Below are 23,282 nucleotides of genomic sequence, written 5' to 3' on the forward strand. Positions count from 1 at the left end.
GGTGTCTTGTGGCCCGTCCCATATGTAAATGATTTCGTCGATAAAGCGATAACATATCTTGGTCCTAGGTTGGCTTAGATTCTTATGGCCCTATTCCACGGAACGATTATCGTTCATTTTCGGACGATATCGACCGCTACGGACGATAATCGTTCCGTGGAATAGAGTGCAACGATCAGCCGACATCGTTCATGTCGGCTGATCGTTGCAGTCGCTTGTTTTTCAACATGTTGAAAAACAAGCGACTGATATAGCAGCGATCTGCTGCCGTCGCTCCGCTGAATAGGAGCATCGGCAGCAGACGCTGCTATATCCTATGGGCTGCCCGGACGATCAGCGATCCCCCGGGCAGCCCCCCCGCAGCTCCCCGCCGCCCCTCCCGCACTCACCCGCTCGCTGCAGCCGCGTTGAATAGCGGCGGCAGCGAGCGGCGAACGAGGAGCAGACGAGCGCTGATAGCGCTCGTTTGCTCCTCTAAAACGGCCCGTGGAATAGGGGCATTAGTAATTGCAAATAAAGGTGTTAGAGAAAGGTCTGTTTTTTAGTCTGTTAGAGCCTTTTGACACGTTTCAAATGGACATTGACCTCTCAAGGTTTTTTAGTAATATGAGACTCAAAACATTTTCTTCTAAGTTTGAGAGTGACATTTCCAATAAGACTGACCAAGAGACATGATTATAGACTGTGCCTAAATAACCTGGGACTACGTACAAAAAGTAATTCTAATCCCCCCAAGAACAATTTGTACATTTGTACAACTTATAGTATAGGCGTAAGGAGTAACACTCAGTCTGATTATACCAAGTGGAAAGTAGAGGTATTCTTGTCAGAAAAGTATCCACTGAGTAGACAATGATCATAGAAGAAATGCTCGTGATATTTGATGCAAGTGCTCTTGTGCACAATTTTATTTTGGCATAAAGTGTAGTCACAGACATTAATTCCGACGTTTCGGTGGTGACACCTTAATCAGGGGTCTATGGACATGAAAAATATATATTACAATGAGATATGGTTACAGGAATAGTAACGTGCACAGGGCTAGGGTGGGTAGGACAGGGGGGGGGAGGTATAGGTACAAGACTCATAGGGAAGGTAACATCAAAGTGACAAATGATATATACATAATAATAACACAAAAGTTGCTGGATGGAATATCTGCAGGATGATGAGAGAAGGAAGAGGATATTCCATAGCTATGAGGGAATACATAGATATTAGTGAGGATTAATCATATATAATGACAGTAACATAGTAGTATAGTAGTAGGGCACAGTTGGTATAAAATGCATGCAGCAGGGTTTCTATGAGGTATAGGATAGATGACAGTTTAGGGTGAATCATAGATACAGAATAAGAATACAGCTGGTAGTACCTGTGTTAGTTGTTGCAGTATGTGGGTAGCGGAGTAATGGAGGTCAGCTGTAAAAGTGAAGGTAAAGTCAGGGCTGAGTAAGCGGTAGTTAGGAGTACTATTGGAGTAGGAAATGTGGTGAGGGGTAGTTACCTCATTGGTAACAGGAGGTCCGGGGGTGGCTGAGGTCCGAGCAGAGTCGGGGATGGTGAAAACCGGACAATGGAGCTGGAAGAGAGGAGGCCGGTTATGAAGCTGACATGATTTGTGAGGCTATGGTGGAGAGAAGGTGAGATATTTACCCAGGGAGAGACCATGCGGTGATCCGGATCCAGCGGAGCTAAGTCGCGCAATGATGACGTGGACGTGGTGATGTCCAGACGTCTCATAGGGGCGGCGCATGCTCACTGGTAAGGTTAGGGAATAGGTGCGTACTGCGCTAGCGCAGTAATGCGGTGTCAGGGGCATGGATAGAGGCGGACTAGAGGCGGACCAGAGAGGCATGTATGATGTAGGGGGCGGGTGTTAGATGTGACGTCTAGCACAGAGAAGGGGGTCGGGCCCTGGAGGCGTGATAGAGGGCAGGTTGTAAACAAACTTGTAATGCGGAGTGTTATGGCAACAGTATGGAAGTAGTGTAGAGAGAGGAAAGAGTGATAGAGCTAGACAAGGAGGATATATGAAAGGAAGACATGCATGGGAGAGATACTATCATTCCTAAATGCCCATACTACCTGTATTGGATGCATAGGAGTCATGGTCTGGCCTATGAGAAAGTAGACATGAACATGATGAATCAACATCAGTGTAACAATAAAGCATGATTATAATAATACACAAGGTATGATTATTAATAGAATAGTTCATATTCTCTATTTAGTCCATTAGGTTTCAAGGTGCCAAGAGTATGGATCCAGAAGGCCTCACGTTGTTTCAGTCTCTGGATCCTGTTGCCGCCTCGGCGAGCCAAGGGGTTTTGTTCAAGTGCTTGAAAGCGTAGTTGTGAAATGTTGTGTCTGGTTGTGATGAAGTGGGCAGGTATGGGTAGGAGTGTTTTAGCACATCAGATAGTGGACTTGTGTTGGGAGATGCGGTCCCTGACATGTTGTGTTGTTTCTCCTACATAACCTAAGCCGCATGGGCATTTAATGAGGTACACCACGTAAGAGCTGTCGCATGTGAAAAAGCCTTTTATGGGAAACTGTCTACCAGTATGGGGGTGTGTGGCGAAAGGTCCTTTGGTGACATTAGAACACTGGTGACATTGTAGGCACGGGTATGTGCCTTTCCGTTGGGATGTGAGGAAGGTTTGTCTGCTGGTTTTGTAAGGGTACCAATGTCAGCTTTGACTAGACGGTCACGAAGGTTGGGAGGGCGTTTGTGGCACATGAGGGGTGGCTGTTGGAACTCTGCAATATCTTGGTATGCTTTAGCGAGTAGATCCCAGTGTGCTGAAATGTTCTTTTGTATGAGTGGTGAGAATGAGTGATAAGTGTTAACGAATGCCACCCTAGGTGGTTTGGGTTCGGTAGTTCTGCTGTTATTAGTGGTCAGGGATCTATAAGTACCTGTGGAGTTGGGTGGGAAGCCTCTATTGGTAAACTTATCGGCCATTTCTCTGAGTCGTGATTGTCTTGTCATGTTATCTGATACTATTCTCTGTACTCTGCAGTATTGTGATTTGGGCAGCGAATTTTTGACTGATCGTGGGTGGCAACTGCTGTAGTGAAGAAGGCTATTCCTGTCTGTTGGTTTCACATATAGATCAGTGCTGATGTGTCCCGTGGTGTCCTTTGTGATCTGGGTGTCCAGGAAGTTGATAGTTGAGGTGTCAGAGTGAATGGTGAATTTGAGACTAGGGATATGGGTGTTGATGTCACTGAAGAATTGTTGTAATGTGTCGTTGGTGCCTGTCCAGATGCAGAAGATATAATCTATGAATCTTTTCCAGATTCGGATGTTGTTGCTTAGGGGGTGTGTGTAGATGATTTCATTCTCGAACTGGGCCATAAACGCGTTAGCGTATGGGGGCGCCACATTCGAGCCCATCGCTGTCCCGGCTATCTGCATATAGTATTGATCCCCAAAAAGGGAAGTAATTTTTGGTAAGGATGATGTGTAGGAGTTAAAGGCAGAATTCTTTCTGATTGTATGTCAAGTTGGTTTCATTGTCTAGGAGACTTCTAGTGGCTCGCAGTCCCTCAGTGTGAGGAATGCAGTTGTACAGGCTGCAAACATTTAGGGTTACTAGGACGCTATCGGGAGGTACCGGGTTGGTATTATTGATGTGTGTCAGGAAGTCAAAGGTGTCGAGTAAGAAAGAGCGAGTGCGTCTAATGATGGGCGTAAGAACTTTTTCAACAAATTTAGCTAATGGTGATAGAATAGAATCGGTGGAGGCAACTATAGGGCGTCCAGGTGGTTTCTGTAGGTTTTTGTGAATCTTAGAAAACACAGTAATCACTGAACTCAAGGAGAACAGCGAAAAAAATTCCAATGAAGTACTCAATCAAGAGTCTCCACTGATGCCCCCAAAAATTTAAATATGCAAAACAAGAGTCCGTGGAGCCTCAGTTACGAGTCTCAAAACACGGGATAGCCAGATATCTCTAGCCTGTTGCCAACGGGGTGCCTCCATGATGGGGAGAGCACCACACCACCCTGATAAATAACCCCTTAAGTCCCACTCGGTTGCGAGTATTGGAACATAGACAGGGAAACAACAGGGTGGCCCCTTTTGTCAATGTCTAACTCAAGGTGCGAGTATTGCGATCATGACAAGGGCTTGCAAAGGCAGGCTTCCACCCACAGACAGCCGTTTCGGGGTTTTTGCCCCTCGTCAGTGTGGGGTAGGATTCTGGCTAGTTGGGGCAATGAAAAATCAACCAACAAAACACAGTAATCACTGAACTCAAGGAGAACAGCGAAAAAAAATTCCAATGAAGTACTCAATCAAAAGTCTCCACTGATGCCCCCAAAAATTTAAATATGCAAAACAAGAGTCCGTGGAGCCTCAGTTACGAGTCTCAAAACACGAGATAGCCAGATATCTCTAGCCTGTTGCCAACGGGGTGCCTCCATGATGGGGAGAGCACCACACCACCCTGATAAATAACCCCTTAAGTCCCACTCGGTTGCGAGTATTGGAACATAGACAGGGAAACAACAGGGTGGCCCCTTTTGTCAATGTCTAACTCAAGGTGCGAGTATTGCGATCATGACAAGGGCTTGCAAAGGCAGGCTTCCACCCACAGAATCTTGTGAATCTTAGGTAATGTATAGAAAACAGGTATCACAGGGTGGTGGTTGGTTAGGAATTCCTGTAGTTGGGAATCTATGGTGTTGTTTTGGGTGTATTTGTCCAGTACATTGCGGATGTCTTGCCTAATTTTCGGGGTAGGGTCTCTATCTACCGGGATGTATGTATTGGTATCATTGAGTTGTGATTGTATTTCTGCTGTGTAGTAGGAGCGGTCCATAATGACTATGGCACCGCCCTTGTCTGCTGGTTTGATGATAAGTTCTTTGTCCTTGGCCAGTGTATCTAGAGCTAGGCGTTCTTCGTGTGAGAAGTTATGTTGGAGGCGAAAATATCGCGAGCCACTAGAAGTCTCCTAGACAATGACACCAACTTGACATACAATCAAAAAGAATTCTGCCTTGAACTCCTACACATCATCCTTACCAAAAATTACTTACTTTTTTGGGGATCAATACTATATGCAGATAGCCGGGACAGCGATGGGCTCGAATGTGGCGCCCCATACGCTAACGCGTTTATGGCCCAGTTCGAGAATGAAATCATCTACACACACCCCCTAAGCAACAACATCCGAATCTGGAAAAGATTCATAGATTATATCTTCTGCATCTGGACAGGCACCAACGACACATTACAACAATTCTTCAGTGACATCAACACCCATATCCCGAGTCTCAAATTCACCATCCACTCTGACACCTCAACTATTAACTTCCTCGACACCCAGATCACAAAGGACACCACAGGACACATCAGCACTGATCTATATGTGAAACCAACAGACAGGAGTGCCTACAATGTCACCAGTGTTCTAATGTCACCAAAGGACCTTTCGCCACACACCCCCATACTGGTAGACAGTTTCCCATAAAAGGCTTTTTCACATGCGACAGCGCTTACGTTGTGTACCTCATTAAATGCCCATGCGGCTTAGGTTATGTAGGAGAAACAACACAACATGTCAGGGACCGCATCTCCCAACACAAGTCCACTATCCGATGTGCTAAAACACTCCTACCCATACCTGCCCACTTCATCACAACCAGACACAACATTTCACAACTACGCTTTCAAGTACTCGAACAAAACCCCTTGGCTCGCCGAGGCGGCAACAGGATCCAGAGACTGAAAGAACGTGAGGCCTTCTGGATCCATACTCTTGGCACCTTGAAACCTAATGGACTAAATAGAGAATATGAACTATTCTATTAATAATCATACCTTGTGTATTATTATAATCATGCTTTATTGTTACACTGATGTTGATTCATCATGTTCATGTCTACTTTCTCATAGGCCAGACCATGACTCCTATGCATCCAATACAGGTAGTATGGGCATTTAGGAATGATAGTATCTCTCCCATGCATGTCTTCCTTTCATATATCCTCCTTGTCTAGCTCTATCACTCTTTCCTCTCTCTACACTACTTCCATACTGTTGCCATAACACTCCGCATTACAAGTTTGTTTACAACCTGCCCTCTATCACGCCTCCAGGGCCCGACCCTCTTCTCTGTGCTAGACGTCACATCTAACACCCGCCCCCTACATCATACATGCCTCTCTGGTCCGCCTCTAGTCCGCCTCTATCCATGCCCCTGACACCGCATTACTGCGCTTGCGCAGTACGCACCTATTCCCTAACCTTAACAGTGCGCATGCGCCACCCCTATAAGACGTCTGGACGTGTCCACGTCATCATTGCGCGACTTAGCTCCGCTGGATCCGGATCACCGCATGGTCTCTCCCTGGGTAAATATCTCACCTCTCCACCATAGCCTCAAACATCATGTCAGCTTCATAACCGGCTTCCTCTCTTCCAGCTCCATTGTCCGGTTTTCACCATCCCCGACTCTGCTCGGACCTCAGCCACCCCCGGACCTCCTGTTACCAATGAGGTAACTACCCCTCACCACATTCCCTACTCCAATAGTACTCCTAACTACCGCTTACTCAGCCCTGACTTTACCTTCACTTTTACAGCTGACCTCCATTACTCCGCTACCCACATACTGCAACAACTAACACCGGTACTACCAGCTGTATTCTTATTCTGTATCTATGATTCACCCTAAACTGTCATCTATCCTATACCTCATAGCAACCCTGCTGCATGCATTTTATACCAACTGTGCCCTACTACTATGTTACTGTCATTATATATGATTAATCCTCACTAGCATCTATGTATTCCCTCATAGCTATGGAATATCCTCTGCCTTCTCTCATCATCATCCTCCAGATATTCCATCCAGCAACTTTTGTGTTATTATTATGTACATAGCATTTGTCACTTTGATGTTACTTTCCCTATGAGTCTTGTACCTATACCTCCCCCCCTCCTGTCCTACCCACCCTAGCCCTGTGCACGTTACTATTCCTGTAACAATATATATTTTTCATGTCCATAGACCCCTGATAAAGGTGTCACCACCGAAACGTCGGAATTAATGTCTGTGACTACACTTTATGCCAAAATAAAATTGTGCACAAGAGCACTTGCATCAAATATCACGAGCATTTCTTCTATGATCATTGTCTACTCAGTGGATAATTTTCTGACATTTGTACAACTTATGTCAGAGGTGGAAAATTTAAGGGGTGATTATTAGGCTAATGTGCATATGCTATTTATATGTGATGTTTGTTACTGTTAAGTTGTTATCCGATGAAGGCTCTATGAGATAACACTGAGCTGAAACGCGTTTTTTTTTTTTTTTTTTAATTACATTTTTATACTACGCATGTATGTGTCCTATTCACATTTAGCGGCATATGTGCATTTTTATTTTATTTCTTTTGGCTGGTTGCGTTTTCATCTTATGAGGAAATCCTCTTTTATCTGCCTGGTCTGGGTCGATGTCCCAGCTTGATATCTTACTGTGTCACAGAGATTTACTGTAATGCAGTCCCTGGTGGTCACCCCATCAGCCGTACCTTTTTAGTCCTGCAGCATTCGAAGGGTAAAAGGGGTTATGTGGTAAAGTAAAACTGTATTTAAATAAAATGATCACCCCAAGTCATATAACCTTACTAATATAGTGACATCACTAATAATAATGGCTTTAGTTTGGTTTTATGTGATTCACCACTGAAGGAAATAGAAGAATTACAAAATGTTTATTGCCTGCAGCGACTCCCTCTCTCTGTAAACAACACATCATCCTCCGAGGTCGCTTGTGGCTTTTCTGGATCTTGTCTCTGATCTGTCCCCCCACCCTTGTGAAGTCCCCATCTTGACCAGCTCTTTTAGCTTTTACAGTTTCTCTGTCATATACACTGATTCATATAAACTTTTATTGGGACATTTATGAAGCGTCAGAAAGAATAACAGCATGCTGCCTTGTGCAGAATTTTGATACAGAAAGAGCAAATGGTATGAAGACAGCAGGTGCTGCAATGTTACTGAATGTGTTATATTCTGCAGTGAAATTAGATGTTCTGCAACAGCTTTAGGTGAGGAATTGGCACAACTGCTGGGATTGGCGAGTAAGCAGGTTGGGAGGACAGGTTTGAAAGCAATGTATTCCCCCTCGACATGACAGCACCAACCAGAGAGAGAGGGACCCCGCCTCCCCAGGGACAGGAACCTGAAGAGATAAAAGAGCAGGCCCTCCTCTTCCTCCTCAGTGGTTTCCTGTCCCTGCGGGAAGCCTGAAGAAAAGTAGGGGACCGGAGCTCCCTCTATTCCCTGGGGCTGTAAGCTGAGGGGGATGCTCTAGAGGCCGTAGTTCGGCCTAAGTCCTACTCACCCCGGAGACTGAGGAGACATTGGGTCGGTTCCCAGTCAGGCCGGACGCATACGGAGCTCCGGGGAAGCGCTGTGGCGCGCCGGAGGGTCCGGAGGATTGGGGCCTGGTATCGGAACTTCCGGAAGTGACGCGCGGTGACGCGTCTGGAAGTTCCGGAAGCCGCGTCACACGCCGGAAGAGCGCCGGATGCCGGAGACTCTTCAGTGAGGAGCGCTCGGGGTATCATAAAGGCGAGAGTGTGGCGCAGGCGGTTGGGGGTGAGAAGGCCGGTCACTGGACGCAGCGATGAGTGGAAAGGAATCGGAACGGACGGCAGAAAAACCCAGGGTACCAGAGGGCTGAGGGTCACTTGGAGGTAAGACAAAAAATCTCTTAGGGAGCTGACAATATGATGTTTCTTAGGAGGAGGAGGTTAAGAGGTCCTCAAAATCTACTAAGAAAGAATGTAGGATCTGTAAAGTCAGGTTGCCGGCTGATTCGGATCGTCCTACATGTGACTCCTGTGTGAGCAAGATGGTGTCAGCAGAAGTCCCTAATATGTCTACCTTGCTAGCATCTATGAAGTGAGTGATCCCTCTGTTGTTGCCCAGCATATTACTGGTGAAAAGTCAGCACATAGCTAAGGTGGTTTTTTGTGTTTTCCTATTTTTAGGGAGTTGATTAAAACGGAAATCCAGAACTCTCTAAAAGTAGTCCCACCTGTGGCAGCCCCTCTGGATGTGGAGGCTGCGGGCCCCTCGCATGCAGGTGCGGGTTATTCTGATCAGGAGGCGGATGGGCCAGAAAATAATACCTCTGAAATAGAGGAAGCTAATGGGCCGGAGGAAGATGCTGAGGGAAGCCACAACAGAGTCCTTTAAGCCGAGTGTAGCAAGCACTTGTGTAGCTAGGGCTATGTTATTATGGTTGGCACAGTTGGAGGAAGGGCTGCAGTCTGGTGAGTCTAGAGATAATCTGTTAGCATCCTTGCCCAGGCTAAAAAAATCAGCATCCTTTTTAGCGGATGCGTCTGCGGATGCCTTGCGGTTTTCCGCAAGATCCGCAGCCCTGTCCAATTCAGCCAGGAGGGCCATATGGTTAAAGAATTGGTCAGGAGATGCAGTGGCCAAAACAAAATTGTGTAACATTCCCTGTGAGGGAAATACATTATTTGGTTCAGTGCTAGAAGATTTATTAGAAAAAGCAGGGGACAGGAAGAAAGGGTTTCCCTCTACTTTTCAACCAGGAAGGTTCCAGTCCTTTCGGGTACAAGGAAGGGGAAACTTCCGGGGTCGAGCTGCAGATAGATTAAGAGGAAGAGGGGCATCCAAAGCTAGGGGATACCTCTTCAACCAGAAATCGGACATGGGGAAGAAGCCAGCCGGCCAATAATTCAGAGCAAGTCGGAGGCAGATTGAAGTTTTTTTTTAGTGAATGGGAAAAGATCTGCGGTAGCAGTTGGGTTCTCAGTTATATTAGAGAAGGAGTTATTTTTGACTTTGTGTCTTTACCCCCTACCCGGTTTTTGGTGACAAGAAGTCACATGGGGGAAATAGGTCAGAAGACCTTAGAGGGGGAAGTTATTTCTTTGATAAATAAAAATGTCCTGGTACCAGTGCCAGAGGCTGAAAGGTGTCATGGCTTCTACTCTAGCCTTTTTTTGATCCAGAAACCGGATGGCTCCTATAGAGTTATTATTAATTTAAAACCATTAAATAAGTATCTAAGATACCAAAAATTTAAGATGGAGACGGTCAAGTCTACGGTTAATTTGCTTAGCAAAGATTGTTTTATGGCATCTATTGACTTAAAGGATGCCTACTTACATGTCCCTATACACTCACAATTTCAGAAGTACCTACGTATTGCTATATGTATAAATGGTTCTTTGTTTCACCTCCAGTTCCAGGCTCTTCCCTTCGGCATAGCGATAGCGCCCAGGGTGTTCACCAAAATCGTGGCAGAGATGGCAGCGCATGTCAGGGAAGGGCCAGGTCTGTTCATCCCTTATTTAGACGATTTTTTGTTGGTGGCTGAATCAGCAGAGTTATTACAGTCACTAGTAGATAGAACTTTAGCCATCCTAGGTAGGCTGGGCTGGATTGTAAATTATGAAAAATCTTTTTTGTCTCCAGCGCAAAGGAAAAAGTTTCTGGGGATCGTTTTAGATTCTTCTGTTCAAAGGTCTTTTCTGCCAGAAGAAAAGATTCAGAAAATACAATCCACAGTGTCGCTGGCAGTAAGAAATCCCAGGCTCACAATCAGAAGGGGTATGTCCTTGCTGGGGTTATTTACGGCAGCTATTCCAGCAGTCCCATGGGCGCAGACACACTCTAGGCCCCTTCAGACATATCTCTTAGATCTCTGGGACGGATCCCCGGGAGGGCTAGACAGATCCATAGTGTTGACAAAGGAGGTTGTGAAAAGTTTATACTGGTGGTTGAAGACAGAGCATCTTTCGGTGGGGTTATCCTGGGTCAGGAAATGTCCTTTAGTCATCACTACAGATGCCAGCCCCTCAGGTTGGGGAGCCCACTTAGGTAGTTTGGATTTTCAGGGATCATGGGATAGTTCCTTTGAGGAAAGATCATCTAATTTTAGAGAGTTGGCAGCAATTAGTGAGGCTCTTAAAATGTCAGAGGGATATATTAAGAACTCAAATATTAATGTGCTTACAGACAACTCCACAGCGGTAGCCATAATAAACAGGCAGGGTACCACAAGGAGTAAGAGTTTATTGAATCTGTCTTATGAAATTTTTGCCTTTGCAGAAATAAATCTCCTAAGCCTCTCGGCTGTCCATCTAAAGGGATCGCAAAACATAAGGGCGGACTACTTAAGCAGAAATCGATTAAAACAGGGAGAATGGAAGTTGAGCCGAGAAATCTTCCAAAAGATTGTACGTCTGTGGGGAAGTCCGGAGGTGGATTTATTTGCAACCAGGGAGAATCGACAGATAGATCGGTTCTACTCACTGTCCCCCATGGACAAGCCGATGGCGGTGGACGCCCTGTCACAGACATGGGGGTGGGATCTAGCATATGCCTTCCCGCCAATAGCCATTCTCCCAAGGGTGTTAAGAAAAATCAGACAGGATCAGGCGAGAGTCATTCTGATCGCCCCGTTTTGGCCTCGCAGGGCCTGGTTCTCAGCCCTCAGAGATTTGTCAATTGCGGATCCGTGGGTGCTACCAGAACTACCAGACCTACTATCTCAGGGCCCGATTCTGCATCCACAAGCACAACATCTACACTTGACGGCTTGGCTCTTGAGAGGATGATTCTTAAGAGCAAGGGGTTATCAGATTCTGTAATTTCTACCTTGCAGCTGAGCAGAAAGCCGATTACCTGCAAAATTTATTTTAGAATCTGGAAAACTTTCTTTAATTTTGTGGGAACAAGACAGTTGGATTTTAGTAATCCAAATATAGCTAAAATTCTTGATTTCTTGCAGAAAGGGTTGGAGAAAGGGTTAAAACCAGCAACCCTGAAAGTGCAGGTGGCTGCGCTAGGGGCTTTGTATGATCAACAGCTAGCCAGACATCCTTGGATTATGCGTTTTTTTTAGAGCTTTAGTAAAAATATGTCCCAGGGTAGTGAATAGAACTCCCCCATGGGACCTAAATGTGGTCCTAAATGCTTTAATTAAAGGGCCCTTTGAGCCATTGTCGGAAGCTTCCCTTAAGATTTTAACGTGGAAAACAGCCTTGCTTGTGGCAGTTACTTCAGCCAGAAGGGTTTGTGAGATAGTCCACTTGTCTAGTTCAGAACCTTACACAAAAATACTTTCAGATAGAATTATTTTTAAACCAGACCCCTCTTTCTTACCGAAGGTAGTCTCTAATTTCCACCAAACGCAAGAAATAATCCTCCCAACCTTCTGTGATAATCCCAGGAATGATAGGGAAAAAGAATTTCACTTGCTGGATGTAAGGAGGACAGTGATTAAGTACTTAGAAATAACAAAACAGTTTAGAAAGACAAATTCCCTGTTTATACAGTTTGCGGGTCCTAATAGAGGTGATAGGGTGTCTAGGGGGACCCTAGCTAGGTGGATTAGGCAGGCTGTATGTATGTGTTACTCGTCTTCTGGTCTGTCTCCTCCTCTCTCTGTAAAGGCCCACTCTACTCGGGCAGTGGCCACCTCCTGGGCCGAAAGGGGAGACGCCTCGCTGGATCAAATCTGCAAGGCGGCAGTATGGTCGTCACCGCACACTTTTTTTCGTCACTATCGGTTAGATCTTTCTTCTGCCTCAGAGCTTGCTTTTGGGAGAAAGGTGTTACAAGCGGTGGTCCCTCCCTAAATTCCATCTCTGGTATTCTCTCTGGTTGGTGCTGTCATGTCGAGGGGGAAAACGGAAATTACTTACGGTAATGATGTTTCCCGGAGTACATGACAGCACCATGGTATAACCCACCCTTTTCTTCTCTTCTCTTTTCTTTTCTTTTCTGTTCGACTTCTGTTGGCACTAGGGTGTTCACAAGGTGTTAATGTCGGATTTCGTGATACGGGTATGGTTATAAGTGTTTGTTGTAACTAATAATTCAGGCTCTCTTTGGTCTCGGAAATTCACTGAGGAGGAAGAGGAGGGCCTGCTCTTTTATCTCTTCAGGTTCCTGTCCCTGGGGAGGCGGGGTCCCTCTCTCTCTGGTTGGTGCTGTCATGTACTCCGGGAAACATCATTACCGTAAGTAATTTCCGTTTTCTGGGCCTTGTATTACTTAGCAACTGCTCAACCAGGAAGTGCAAACATGAAATACAGAACTGTGGCCATTCATAACATTTTTTATGGTCACAAAACACTAATTAGGAAATCTTTCAGGAGACGTACGAAAAGCTGAAGCCTCTCTTCCCTTTCTGCTCTGAGAACGCACAAGTGACATCACTCATGTGCCACAGCGCTGTAGGGAAGAAAGCAAAATGGTGCTTCCAGCCCCAAGAGGGATTTGCCTTTTCAACTACAGTGCCACATTTAATTTTATGCGCTCCTAAATAGGAGCACAAAAAATTAAAGGGCCAGACCCAGCACCCAACTGTGCTGGGTGCTGACAGTGACCTGTGCTAGTTAGCAGCACATCCAGAATAAGGCAGTATCTATAATTTCCTGACCTATTTTCCGGAATGCACAGCCTTCAGGAAAAAAAAAAGTGTCTGTACCCAATAGAAGCCTTTGGACTTGTCTTGATTGCCTGGATGTGTGCATGAGGCATAAGACCCTCAAAACATATGGATTTCTGTTGGTTTTAGAACTGGTCAGACTGGTAAGTAAAACTGTATGCTTCTGCTTCATCTTCCCTCTACTTTATGAATAATCAAGGCTTCCCTACCTCCTACTCACTCAGCTGCCAGCCAGTGTCTCTGATTGCAGATCAGTCCTCTGTAGGCAGTTTATGTCTGAAAGAAACAATCAAGTATAGTTGAATCTCTGAGCCCAAATGTGTTGGAGCTGTGGTCTAGGGGTAACTCACCTGTCTAGAGACCTGCCAGCAGTTCATTCTTTGGTTAAAATCCCCTGATGGAAATGAAGTAGGTCTTTATTTTTTTTCCTCATTATTGTATATTTTTAACCCTTCGAGGACCAAGCCCAAAATGACCCAGTGGACCGCGCTAATTTTCATTTTTGCTTTTTTGTTTTTTTCCTCCTCCCCTTCAAAGAGCTCTAGCACTTTCATTTTTCTGTCTACAAGGCCAGATAAGGGCTTGTTTTTTTTTTTTTTCAGAAAGAGGTGTACTTTGTAACCATAACATAACAAGTAGGATAGAACCCCAAAAATATTATATATGAAAATCTAAATTGCTGAAATCGTAAAAAAGAATGCAATATGGTAATTTCTGGGGATGCTGCTGCTGTTGTCACTTACACTTAGACACCGCGATCACAGCTTTTAAGGTGTTAAAGCGTAACTCTAATTTTTTTTTATTGCAGAAATCAGTAGTATAAGCGATTTTAAGAAACTCTGTAATAGGTTTTATCAGCCAAAAAAGCCTCCTTCTGTACTCAAGAAGCAATCTCCCAGCCTCCCCCCCTGACTTCTTATCTGTGCATTATCAGGCAAACACGTCTTTATTACAGAGAAGCCAGTGAAGACGGGCTCTGCTCTCTCCATTCTATCCTTATGGAGGGGGGAGGGGCCGAAGGAGATGAGGGAGCAGGAAGAGGTGACATGAAAGTCATCTGTTTGTAGACTGTCTGGGCACCTAAAACGCAGGATTCTAGGGTCAGAAAGGTCAGTGCTTATCTATGAACGTACTGAGAGAAGATTGCAGGGTATTGTGCTTTGCAAGACTGCTCCGTGCTCAGTCACTCCTAACAGCACCTCCCCTCTCCATAGCCACATAATGGAGACAGAAATGCTGCTTCATCTGATGTGAGGGGGGAGGCTGGGAGATTGCTTTTTCAGTACAGAAGGAAACTCTTTTGGTTTATAAAACCTATTACAGAGTTTCTTAAAATCGCTTGTACTGTTGATATTTAATGTTTTCAGAAAAATGACCCTGAAATGACAGTTACGCTTTAATGACAGACTACAGCGGGATCGCGGGCCGCCACCTGCTGTGAAGCACGCTCCGCTGCAGAGCGCTCTTCATAACTCCCTAGAGACCCTAGACATACAGTTACGCCCAGGGTCGTCTGGTGATAGATTTCCAGGATGTAACTGTACGTCCATGGTCGTCTAGGGGTTTATGCTATGATCACACGGTTTGGTGCACTGGAGGGGGAACTACTGCCCTCAGTGCACAGATCCGCCTGCCTGCCCCCTCCTCTTATTCCTGCGCTTTGCAGTAATCATCCACGTCCCTGCAGAGCGCCACCTCAATTTTCATAATGAGATGGGCTAGATGGATTGGTGCAATGAGGGTTGTACTACTTTACATATTTAATGAATCCTGCGCTAAGAATAAAGGGAAAGGAAATTGGCTTCATTCTCAGCATCCCCGGTCCTGAGAATAAAGTCAAATTAGAGTATTTTAACCTGCTATTAGATTCCCTTTAATGCTCAAATCTTTACTGGCTTTCTCTCAACTGCTAAATCTACATCATGAGAAGATAATTAATGTACTTTCTATTCCATATTTAAACGTTTAACTTTCTGTACTCTTTATTAATAGGTAGTCTTTGAGTGGGATTCTTCTCAAAATTTTTCTAGTGTTTGTGAAGATATTATCAGGAATCTTACAGATTTGAATAAAGAAGTTTGCCAACTGCAAGATCTTTTACAAAAGGTTTGTATCTGACTTTTATTTTGTGGCTATTGTAATTTTTTTTTTGCTATTGGAGCAAACTGAAGCATACTGCTAAATATGATATAGTGAGATTTAGTAGAGGAAACATGTAAATTTGACATACGGCGAAGGTGGGAGGGTTAACATTTGGTGTTCACACCAAATCATTCACTTACAAACCAACAACACAGTGACAGCCTCTTGTCAAGAAGGGTCATTTGAGTAATGGGCTTGATGGACTAAAGTGACAGGTTAGGATTCTGTAAATTAAGTACTAGTGTTAAAAAGGAATTTGTTACTGAATGATGCCATGTGGAATTTAAACAGCAAAAGAAGTTACAACACATTATCTTGTAATTCTGGAACTGAAATAAGAATAAAATACATCAGGGATAGCCAAGGGTTATAAATATTGTGCTGCAAATAAGACATACGTATGACCTCCTGGTTAAGAAAATAAATAGAATGAATAGCCGCACAAAACGTATTAAGTAAGCCCACACATGCTGTAATGGAAGACGTTTTCTATTCTTTCTTAGGAAATGTAAACTGCAAAGCTAAACTAACATTTCCAAAAATAATAAAACTTAGGAATCTAATTCATAAACTCTGATCTTGATTTAAACAGTCTTGTACTGGAGAAAACTTAAAGGTTTCTGGCTTCAAATAATGTGTGTTTAGCTTCCATAGGTCTTAGGGAACATGCACTTAATAAACATGCCGGCAATATCGAAAATGTACCAAGATTATATTTTACTACTTGTTTCTTGCAGGGAGGTTATTTGTTTTGTCATTTTTTCTAAATTACTGTTGGAAAGGCAGGCAAGCAGATAAAACGTGTATGTGTGTAGCAGTATAGATAGATTGACTTATTTTGACGGGGTAGGAAAAAAAAACATTTTAAATCAACTGGTGTCAGAAAAATATACAGATTTGTAAATGACTTATCTAAAAAAATATATATCTCTCAAACCTTTAAGTACTTATCATCTGCTGTATGTCCTGCAGGAAGGGGTGCTTTTTTTCCAGCCTTACACAGTCCTAACTGCTGCCATCTATGTATTGTCTGTGTCAGGAATTGTACAGAGCTGAAGACGTTTTCTATGGGGAATTAATACTGCTCTAGAACAGTGCTTCTCAAACTGTGAGGCGGCCTCACCAGTGAGGCGCCCCCTAGTTGTTGGTGAGGCCCAGCTGGGGAGCCAGTGTTCATAGTGATTATGATCTGCACAGTCCTTCTCCATTTTAGCAACATTAATTTATTTTGTACTTTCTTTATTAACATATAGAGCTTGGGACACAGGTGAAAGCTAGCCCTACGGTAATTTTCAGCTTTCAAATGGACTTTCACCACAGATGGTGAGGCCCAGCATCCTCTTGGTCAGTCTGGTGAGGCCCAAGCATTGCCTTGGTCTGTTAGGTGAGGCTCCAGTACAAAAAGTTTGAGAAGCAGTGCTCTAGACAGTTCCTGAAACTGACAGAGGTGGCTACAGTGAACACATCAATCCAAAAGAGATAAACACCACCAGCAATGGAATAAGTAGAGGAAAAATGCACGCCTCACCAGACTGGACTGATGTCCAGAATAAATCCAGGTAAAAATAGTAGAGACAGCCCTTGACTTTGTTCACCCGCTCTTATGCAATGTTTCACTTGAGCAAGGCTGAGGTATAGCTGGAACATTGAATAAAGTCACCATTTTTTCACTTAAAGTGCTTTCTCCACTTTACTTAGCAGGGAACACCATGTTGGACTGGAAAGAAGACACTACTAACCACAGGACATAAAGAAGCTAACTACTGGAAGGCTTGAGTTCTTTAAATAGAAGCAAGTTACAAATCTGTATGCTTTCTGACACCAGTTGATTTAAAACCTTTTTTTTCCTCTAGAGTATCCCTTTAAATAAGAGAGAAAGTGCAGTGATGAGACTCCTCCTCCTTTACCCTCTGCCTCTGCAAACATAGGGGTTTCATAGAAAAAGAAAACTACAATAGGATAATGATTCTGAACATTTAATCTGGTGTGTGGTATATGACTGTGTTTTAACCTGTTCAGTGCAGGGGGTTTATTTGACAGATACTGCCACATAAAGGAACCAAAAACAAGCCCTTTTAGTGTTCTGTAAATGAAAAGTAAGGTAAATCTATTCCTCCTTTATGCATATGGTTGTATTAACCAGTTGCAAACACAGGACAATCATGTATTGAGTGAGCTCATGTATTGATGTGCGCTTAATTTGACGTCAGTAAAAATTATAACTAAAATCAATACATGTGTGAGCAATTAGTTTCACTATTGAGTTCAGCAGAATGCAATAGTAAAAACTGATACAAACCTTTTTATCCTTAGGGTGGGTCCACACTACGGAAGTGACATGTCACTTCTTTCGGCGGATAGCGGAATACGCAGGCCCATAGAATGGTGTCTATGGAGCCGGCGGAAAGGCGCGCGGCTGTGCGCGCGCACAGCCGACGGAATTCCGCTGAGTTTATCTGCGAGAATTCCGTAGTGTAAACCCAACCTTAGGGTGCCTTCACACGTACTGGATCCGCAGCGGATTTCACACTGTGATTTGCAGCGAAATCTGCTGCGGATTCTGGTACTGTGAAGGTGTATGGGAATACATATGTAACCCAGCCCCTTTAACTCCCTGCCGCCCGCAGCCCTGGCCAGGAGCATACAGTACATACCTGCTCCAGGCTCCTGCTTGCTTCAGGGCCTCCCAGCATCTCCCTGCGGTCGGCGAATCAGTGCGCTACCCCGCTGCAGTGCACTGATTGGCTAACCGCCGGAAGATGCCTGGAGGCTCCGAAGCAAGCAGGAACCTTCAGCAGGTGATGCATGGGGTGCCCCCAGCCGGCAGCATACATTACCTGCTTGGCGCTGTGGCTGTGTGTGAGGCTTCGGGCTCCCGTCGGTCCCCATCAGCCAATCAGTGCTGCCGTGCACTGATTGGCTGATGGGGAGCGAGGGCAGTCGAGAGCCTCACACACAGGCACAGCGCCGAGCAGGTAATGTATGCTGCGGGCCGGGGCAATGGGATGGAAGGGGTTAAAGGGGCAGGGTCACATACAGGCAGCGGAATGAAAATTTCGCTGCGTGTATGTGACCCATTCAGTTTCACACTACCAGGATCCGCAGCGTGAAATCTGCTGAGGATCCGGTACATGTAAAGCTACCCTTAAAGTATTTCTGTAGATTATACAGATATTGGCCCAGATTTATCAAAATGAAAGTCGGATGAAAAAATCGGAGACACAGCAACCAACCACAGATCCACTTTCATTTTTCAGAATGGACTGTAATTAGACATAAATATGTCTGATTTGTCTGGGTAATAAAGATCGCCAAAGATCATAAAGTGTTGCTTGGTAATGAAGGGATGATAATTGTTATTGAGTCTTGAAACTGTGGACTGTCATCGTTGACTCTAGAAATCAGACCAATCTATGATTTTCCTGTCAGTTTCAGCACGGCCAGAAGAATAATCCTTGCCGTATTTTGCCATTGGAAGAACAGCAGAGTTGGAGATGGTGGAAAGCTAGAAGAATGACTTTAGTGGCAGTACTCGGTTTGGGGTTTGTGGTTTCAGTTGTTCAGATCGTTGCAAGGCATAAAATTACACTGTAGTGCAATAATTTGGTTGTGATAAACCTAGTGTGTAATGTTTGTATTTTTTTTTAGTTTGTTTTAGCAGATGTAAAACATTTTATTTAACCTCTTGCATCAGGAATATTGAATTGATATGTCGATGAGCCTTTATGTAGTCCTTGCTTTTACATCTGCCATAAAATTGGAGGTCTCTTGTTTCAGAGTTAACTGTTATGTTTATTTCTATCATTACTGTACAGTAATTGTATGTTTAGACAGAGATTTATCTGACAGATTTTTTAAGCCAAAGCCATGAATGGATTTAAGAAGAGGAGAAATCTCAATGTTTCCTTTATGACATGTTTCCTGTTTATAGTCTGTTCCTGGCTTTGGCTTCAAAAATCTGACAGATAAATCTCTCTGTCTAAACACACCATAAGGGGTAGAGATTATACCCCTTAAGTGTACTTGTAACCAGGTACTATCATTAAATAGATTTAGGCTCTATTACACACACAGATTTAATGGATGGATTATTGAACCCAAAGCCAGGAGCAAACTATAAACACAGAACAAGTCTTGAAGAAAAGACTGTGATTTCTCCTTTTTTCAAATCCATTCCTGGCTTGAGCTTCAGATTCAGATATTTTCGACTTCAGATTGAGGGAGCCCTTAAAGGGGTAGTGCGGCGCTAAAAAATTATTCACAGAATAACACACATTACAAAGTTATACAACTTTGTAATGTATGTTATGTCTGTGAATCGCCCCCTTCGCCCGTGAACACGGAAGTGTGTGGTGCATTATACATTACCTGATCCGTGTTGAGCCCGTCCACAGCCGCGTCATCAGCTGCTCAGCTGCATTGGCTGAGCATAACTGTGCTCAGCCAATCGCTGCTGAGCACAGTTATGACGCGGCGGAGGGGGACGGCGGCAGCGATTCGGCTGTCCGTCCGAAGATGACGTTTGGCACAAGATGGCGGACGGGCTCGACACGGATCAGGTAATGTATAATGCACCACACACTTCCGGGTACACGGGCGGGGGACACGGGGAAGGGGGCGATTCACAGACATATAACATACATTACAAAGTGTTATAACTTTGTAATGTGTGTTATTCTGTGAATAATTTTTTAGTGCCGCACTACCCCTTTAATCTGAATATAGGTGCGCAGGTCCTAGAGGGTGGGACCCACATCTAGGGGATACTTATGGCATATGCTGTGGACATGCCAAAAGCGTTCCAGATGGATATACCCCTTTTACATGCTGATGGACCTGCAGGGAACATAACAAACATATATACTTACATGTCCGGCTACCCTGCCTCTGCTAGATGTCCCTGTCTTTAAAAGTGTCGTGCCATAAATGACATAGAATAGATGTCTATGCTGTCTAAGCCAAGTGGGTATCTCCTGTCTGTATATCAGTGGGAAACTTTGCAGGCACCAGGTGGCCTGGAAACCAGCAGAGACAAGAAAGTATACATGTTTGTTACATTCTCTGCATCCCTAGCACTATGTTAAATTCTCAATATTTACTAAATAACCCTTTGAATAGATTGCTGTAAAGTTAATTTTAATAATGCAATTGGATATTAGGAGATTGTACAGTCAGGGGGTGTGTATTAGGTACGTGTGGCTTGATACAGGTCCTCTTTAAAGTAGGTCACATGTAGACTGATGTACTCTTAATCTAAAAAATGAAACTGCAAGAAACGATAAGGTCTTGAGCTTCAAATAAATAAATAATTGTTGGTTTAAACAAATTCTTCCTGAATATTTTCTGTTATTTATTTTGACTACCCCAAAAACTGCTTTGTTATAACAGACAGGAACAAATGATGGCTATTAATGCCAGCACATTATACAATCAAATGTAGCCGTATTTTTCAAGGCATTTATGCTACAAAGCACTAATATTAATAAGTGTGCATCTGGTGTTGCTTGGATAAGAGTTGTATTGCTTCACTTATTTGAGAGCATTGCATTTTAGCAGTTCAGATGACAACTAGGGTATGTTAACACATATCAGATTGTGTATGCATCTGCCCCTTTCATGTGAGTGGAGCTTGCAGATATCATGCACAGGCTACAGAGACAACTTCATTTAAATGTATAGAATACATTTTTCAGCTGCAAAAGTTCCTGCAACTAATCTGTTAGGTGATCTTACCATTGCATACCTCCTTTTAGCAAAATGGAGCTATTGGACCAGATGGACAAAAATAGCAGAATGTAGAACAATTAAAGGGAACCATTCACCCCGTGGCCCCCGTTAGAAACAGACATACAGTGACATAAAGGTCAATATACTTACCACATCGCTCCCGGTCCCGTCCCGGATCTCGTTGTTGACACGGAGAAATCGCCGATTCTTCTTCTCGCGCCCATTATGGTAATGAGCGCCGCCGGCCCGAAGTCCAGCCTTCTCCCCGCCTCCGACACTTGATTGACGCCGGGTCTTCTTCCTCCTCGTCTTCTTTCTTCTCGCCGGATCCCGCGCAGGCGCCGTGACGGTCGTTTTCGGCGCATGCGCAGTTCACAATTGAAGCCGCTCTGCAGCTCCACTGTTTACCGCGCGTGCGCCGATTGGCTCGAACACGCATCCTGTTTACCGCGCAGGCGCAGAAGAGGTGACGAGACCATCGCAGCGGCGCCTGCGCGGGAATTCGGCAGAAGACTGAAGACTGAAGACGTCAATCAAGTTCCAGGAGGCGTGGATGGGCGGCGACGAGAAGAGGACCTCATGAATAAGTTGGACTCGTCCGTCGTTTCCTATGGACGTTGGACTCATCTCAGCTCATTACCATAATGGGCGGGAGAAGAAGAATCAGCGATTTCTCCGTGTCAACAACGAGATCCGGGACGGGACCGGGAGCGATATGGTAAGTATATTGACCTTTATGTCACTGTATGTCTGTTTCTAATGGGGGCCACGGGGTGAATGGTTCCCTTTAAAGGACAAGTGCCATGAAAAAACTTTTTCCCAGTAATTGAAGCACATTACAAAGTTATATAACTCTGTAATGTGCTTCAATCACCTATCTGCCTCCCTTCTCTGTCTTCCCCCCCCCCCCACCAGGAAGTGTCCTAACTCACACAGACCTAATTACTGTCGTCACCATCACCAAGCTTTTCTCTCAGCTCCTTCTCCTGTTACAGCAGCCCCCCCCTCCCCTGCCTTGTCAGGTGACTCAGCTTGCTCAGCTCCCATTGGCTGAACAACTGCAAGCCATCACTTGGACTGGGGAGGGGGGGCTGCTGTAACAGGACCTAGACCAGCCCTCCTGCTGATGACTCATCCTCACAAGAAGGAGCTGCCTGGTGACGGTGATGGCAGTCATCAGGTCTGTGTGAGTTAGGACACTTCCTGGTGGGGGGTGGAGGGGGGAAAAGACAGAGATGGGAGGCAGGTGATCTAAGCATATTACAGTTATATAACTTTGTAATGTGCTTCAATTACTGGGAAAAAGTTTTTCATGGCACTTGTCCTTTAAGACCAGAAAAAAGTAATAGGGCACAATAATTAGATTTTTATATTTTTTTTTTCTCAAAACTACTAATAGCGAGTATAACTGTCATTTAGAAACAACTTTGCAGAAATCAATAGTGCAAGCGATTTTAAGAAACTCTGTAATAGGTTTTATTAGGCAAAAGTATTTCTTTCTCTACTGACAAGGCTGTTTTCCAGCCTTCCTCCTCACTACTTATCTGTTGCAGAGAAGCAGGTTTGATGTGTTCATTATGGTCTATGGAGGGTAGAGGGGCGTGAATGAGCAGGAGTAGGAGAGAAACAATCTGTGTATAGGAGCCAGCACAGCACAATATCTTGTAATCTTACCTCACCAAGTTCCCAAACCAGCACTGATCAGTGTGGACAGTCTCCAAAGTGCACAGACTGTTTTGTCTCCTCTTCCTGCTCAATCATGCCCCTCGGCCGCTCCCTCACTATAGGTTATAAAGGACACAGCAAACCCATCTTCACTTTGCTTCTCTGTAATGTAGACGACTTTGCCTGCTAATGAACAGATAAGAAGTTTGGGCTGGCGGTGAGGGAGGTAGGAAATGAGCTTTTTAAGTACAGGAGGAAACTCTATTGCTTAAAAAAAACCT

General features: G+C 44.5%; 1 protein-coding gene across 1 annotated transcript in view; it reads left to right on the plus strand.

The window, feature by feature from the left end:
- Nucleotides 1-19,863, plus strand: part of LOC138778626 (ankyrin repeat, SAM and basic leucine zipper domain-containing protein 1-like) — a 63,552-nt gene extending 43,689 nt beyond the window's left edge. Inside the window, exons 8-9 of the mRNA XM_069956473.1 lie at nt 15,460-15,573; nt 19,039-19,863. Coding sequence (XP_069812574.1) covers nt 15,460-15,573; nt 19,039-19,203 — 279 coding nt within the window. The 3' untranslated portion in view covers nt 19,204-19,863. The remainder of the gene's footprint in view (nt 1-15,459; nt 15,574-19,038) is intronic.
- The last annotated feature ends 3,419 nt before the right edge of the window (nt 19,864-23,282 follow it).

Source organism: Dendropsophus ebraccatus, unplaced genomic scaffold (assembly GCF_027789765.1).
Source record: "Dendropsophus ebraccatus isolate aDenEbr1 unplaced genomic scaffold, aDenEbr1.pat pat_scaffold_664_ctg1, whole genome shotgun sequence".
NCBI classification, from domain to species: domain Eukaryota; kingdom Metazoa; phylum Chordata; class Amphibia; order Anura; family Hylidae; genus Dendropsophus; species Dendropsophus ebraccatus.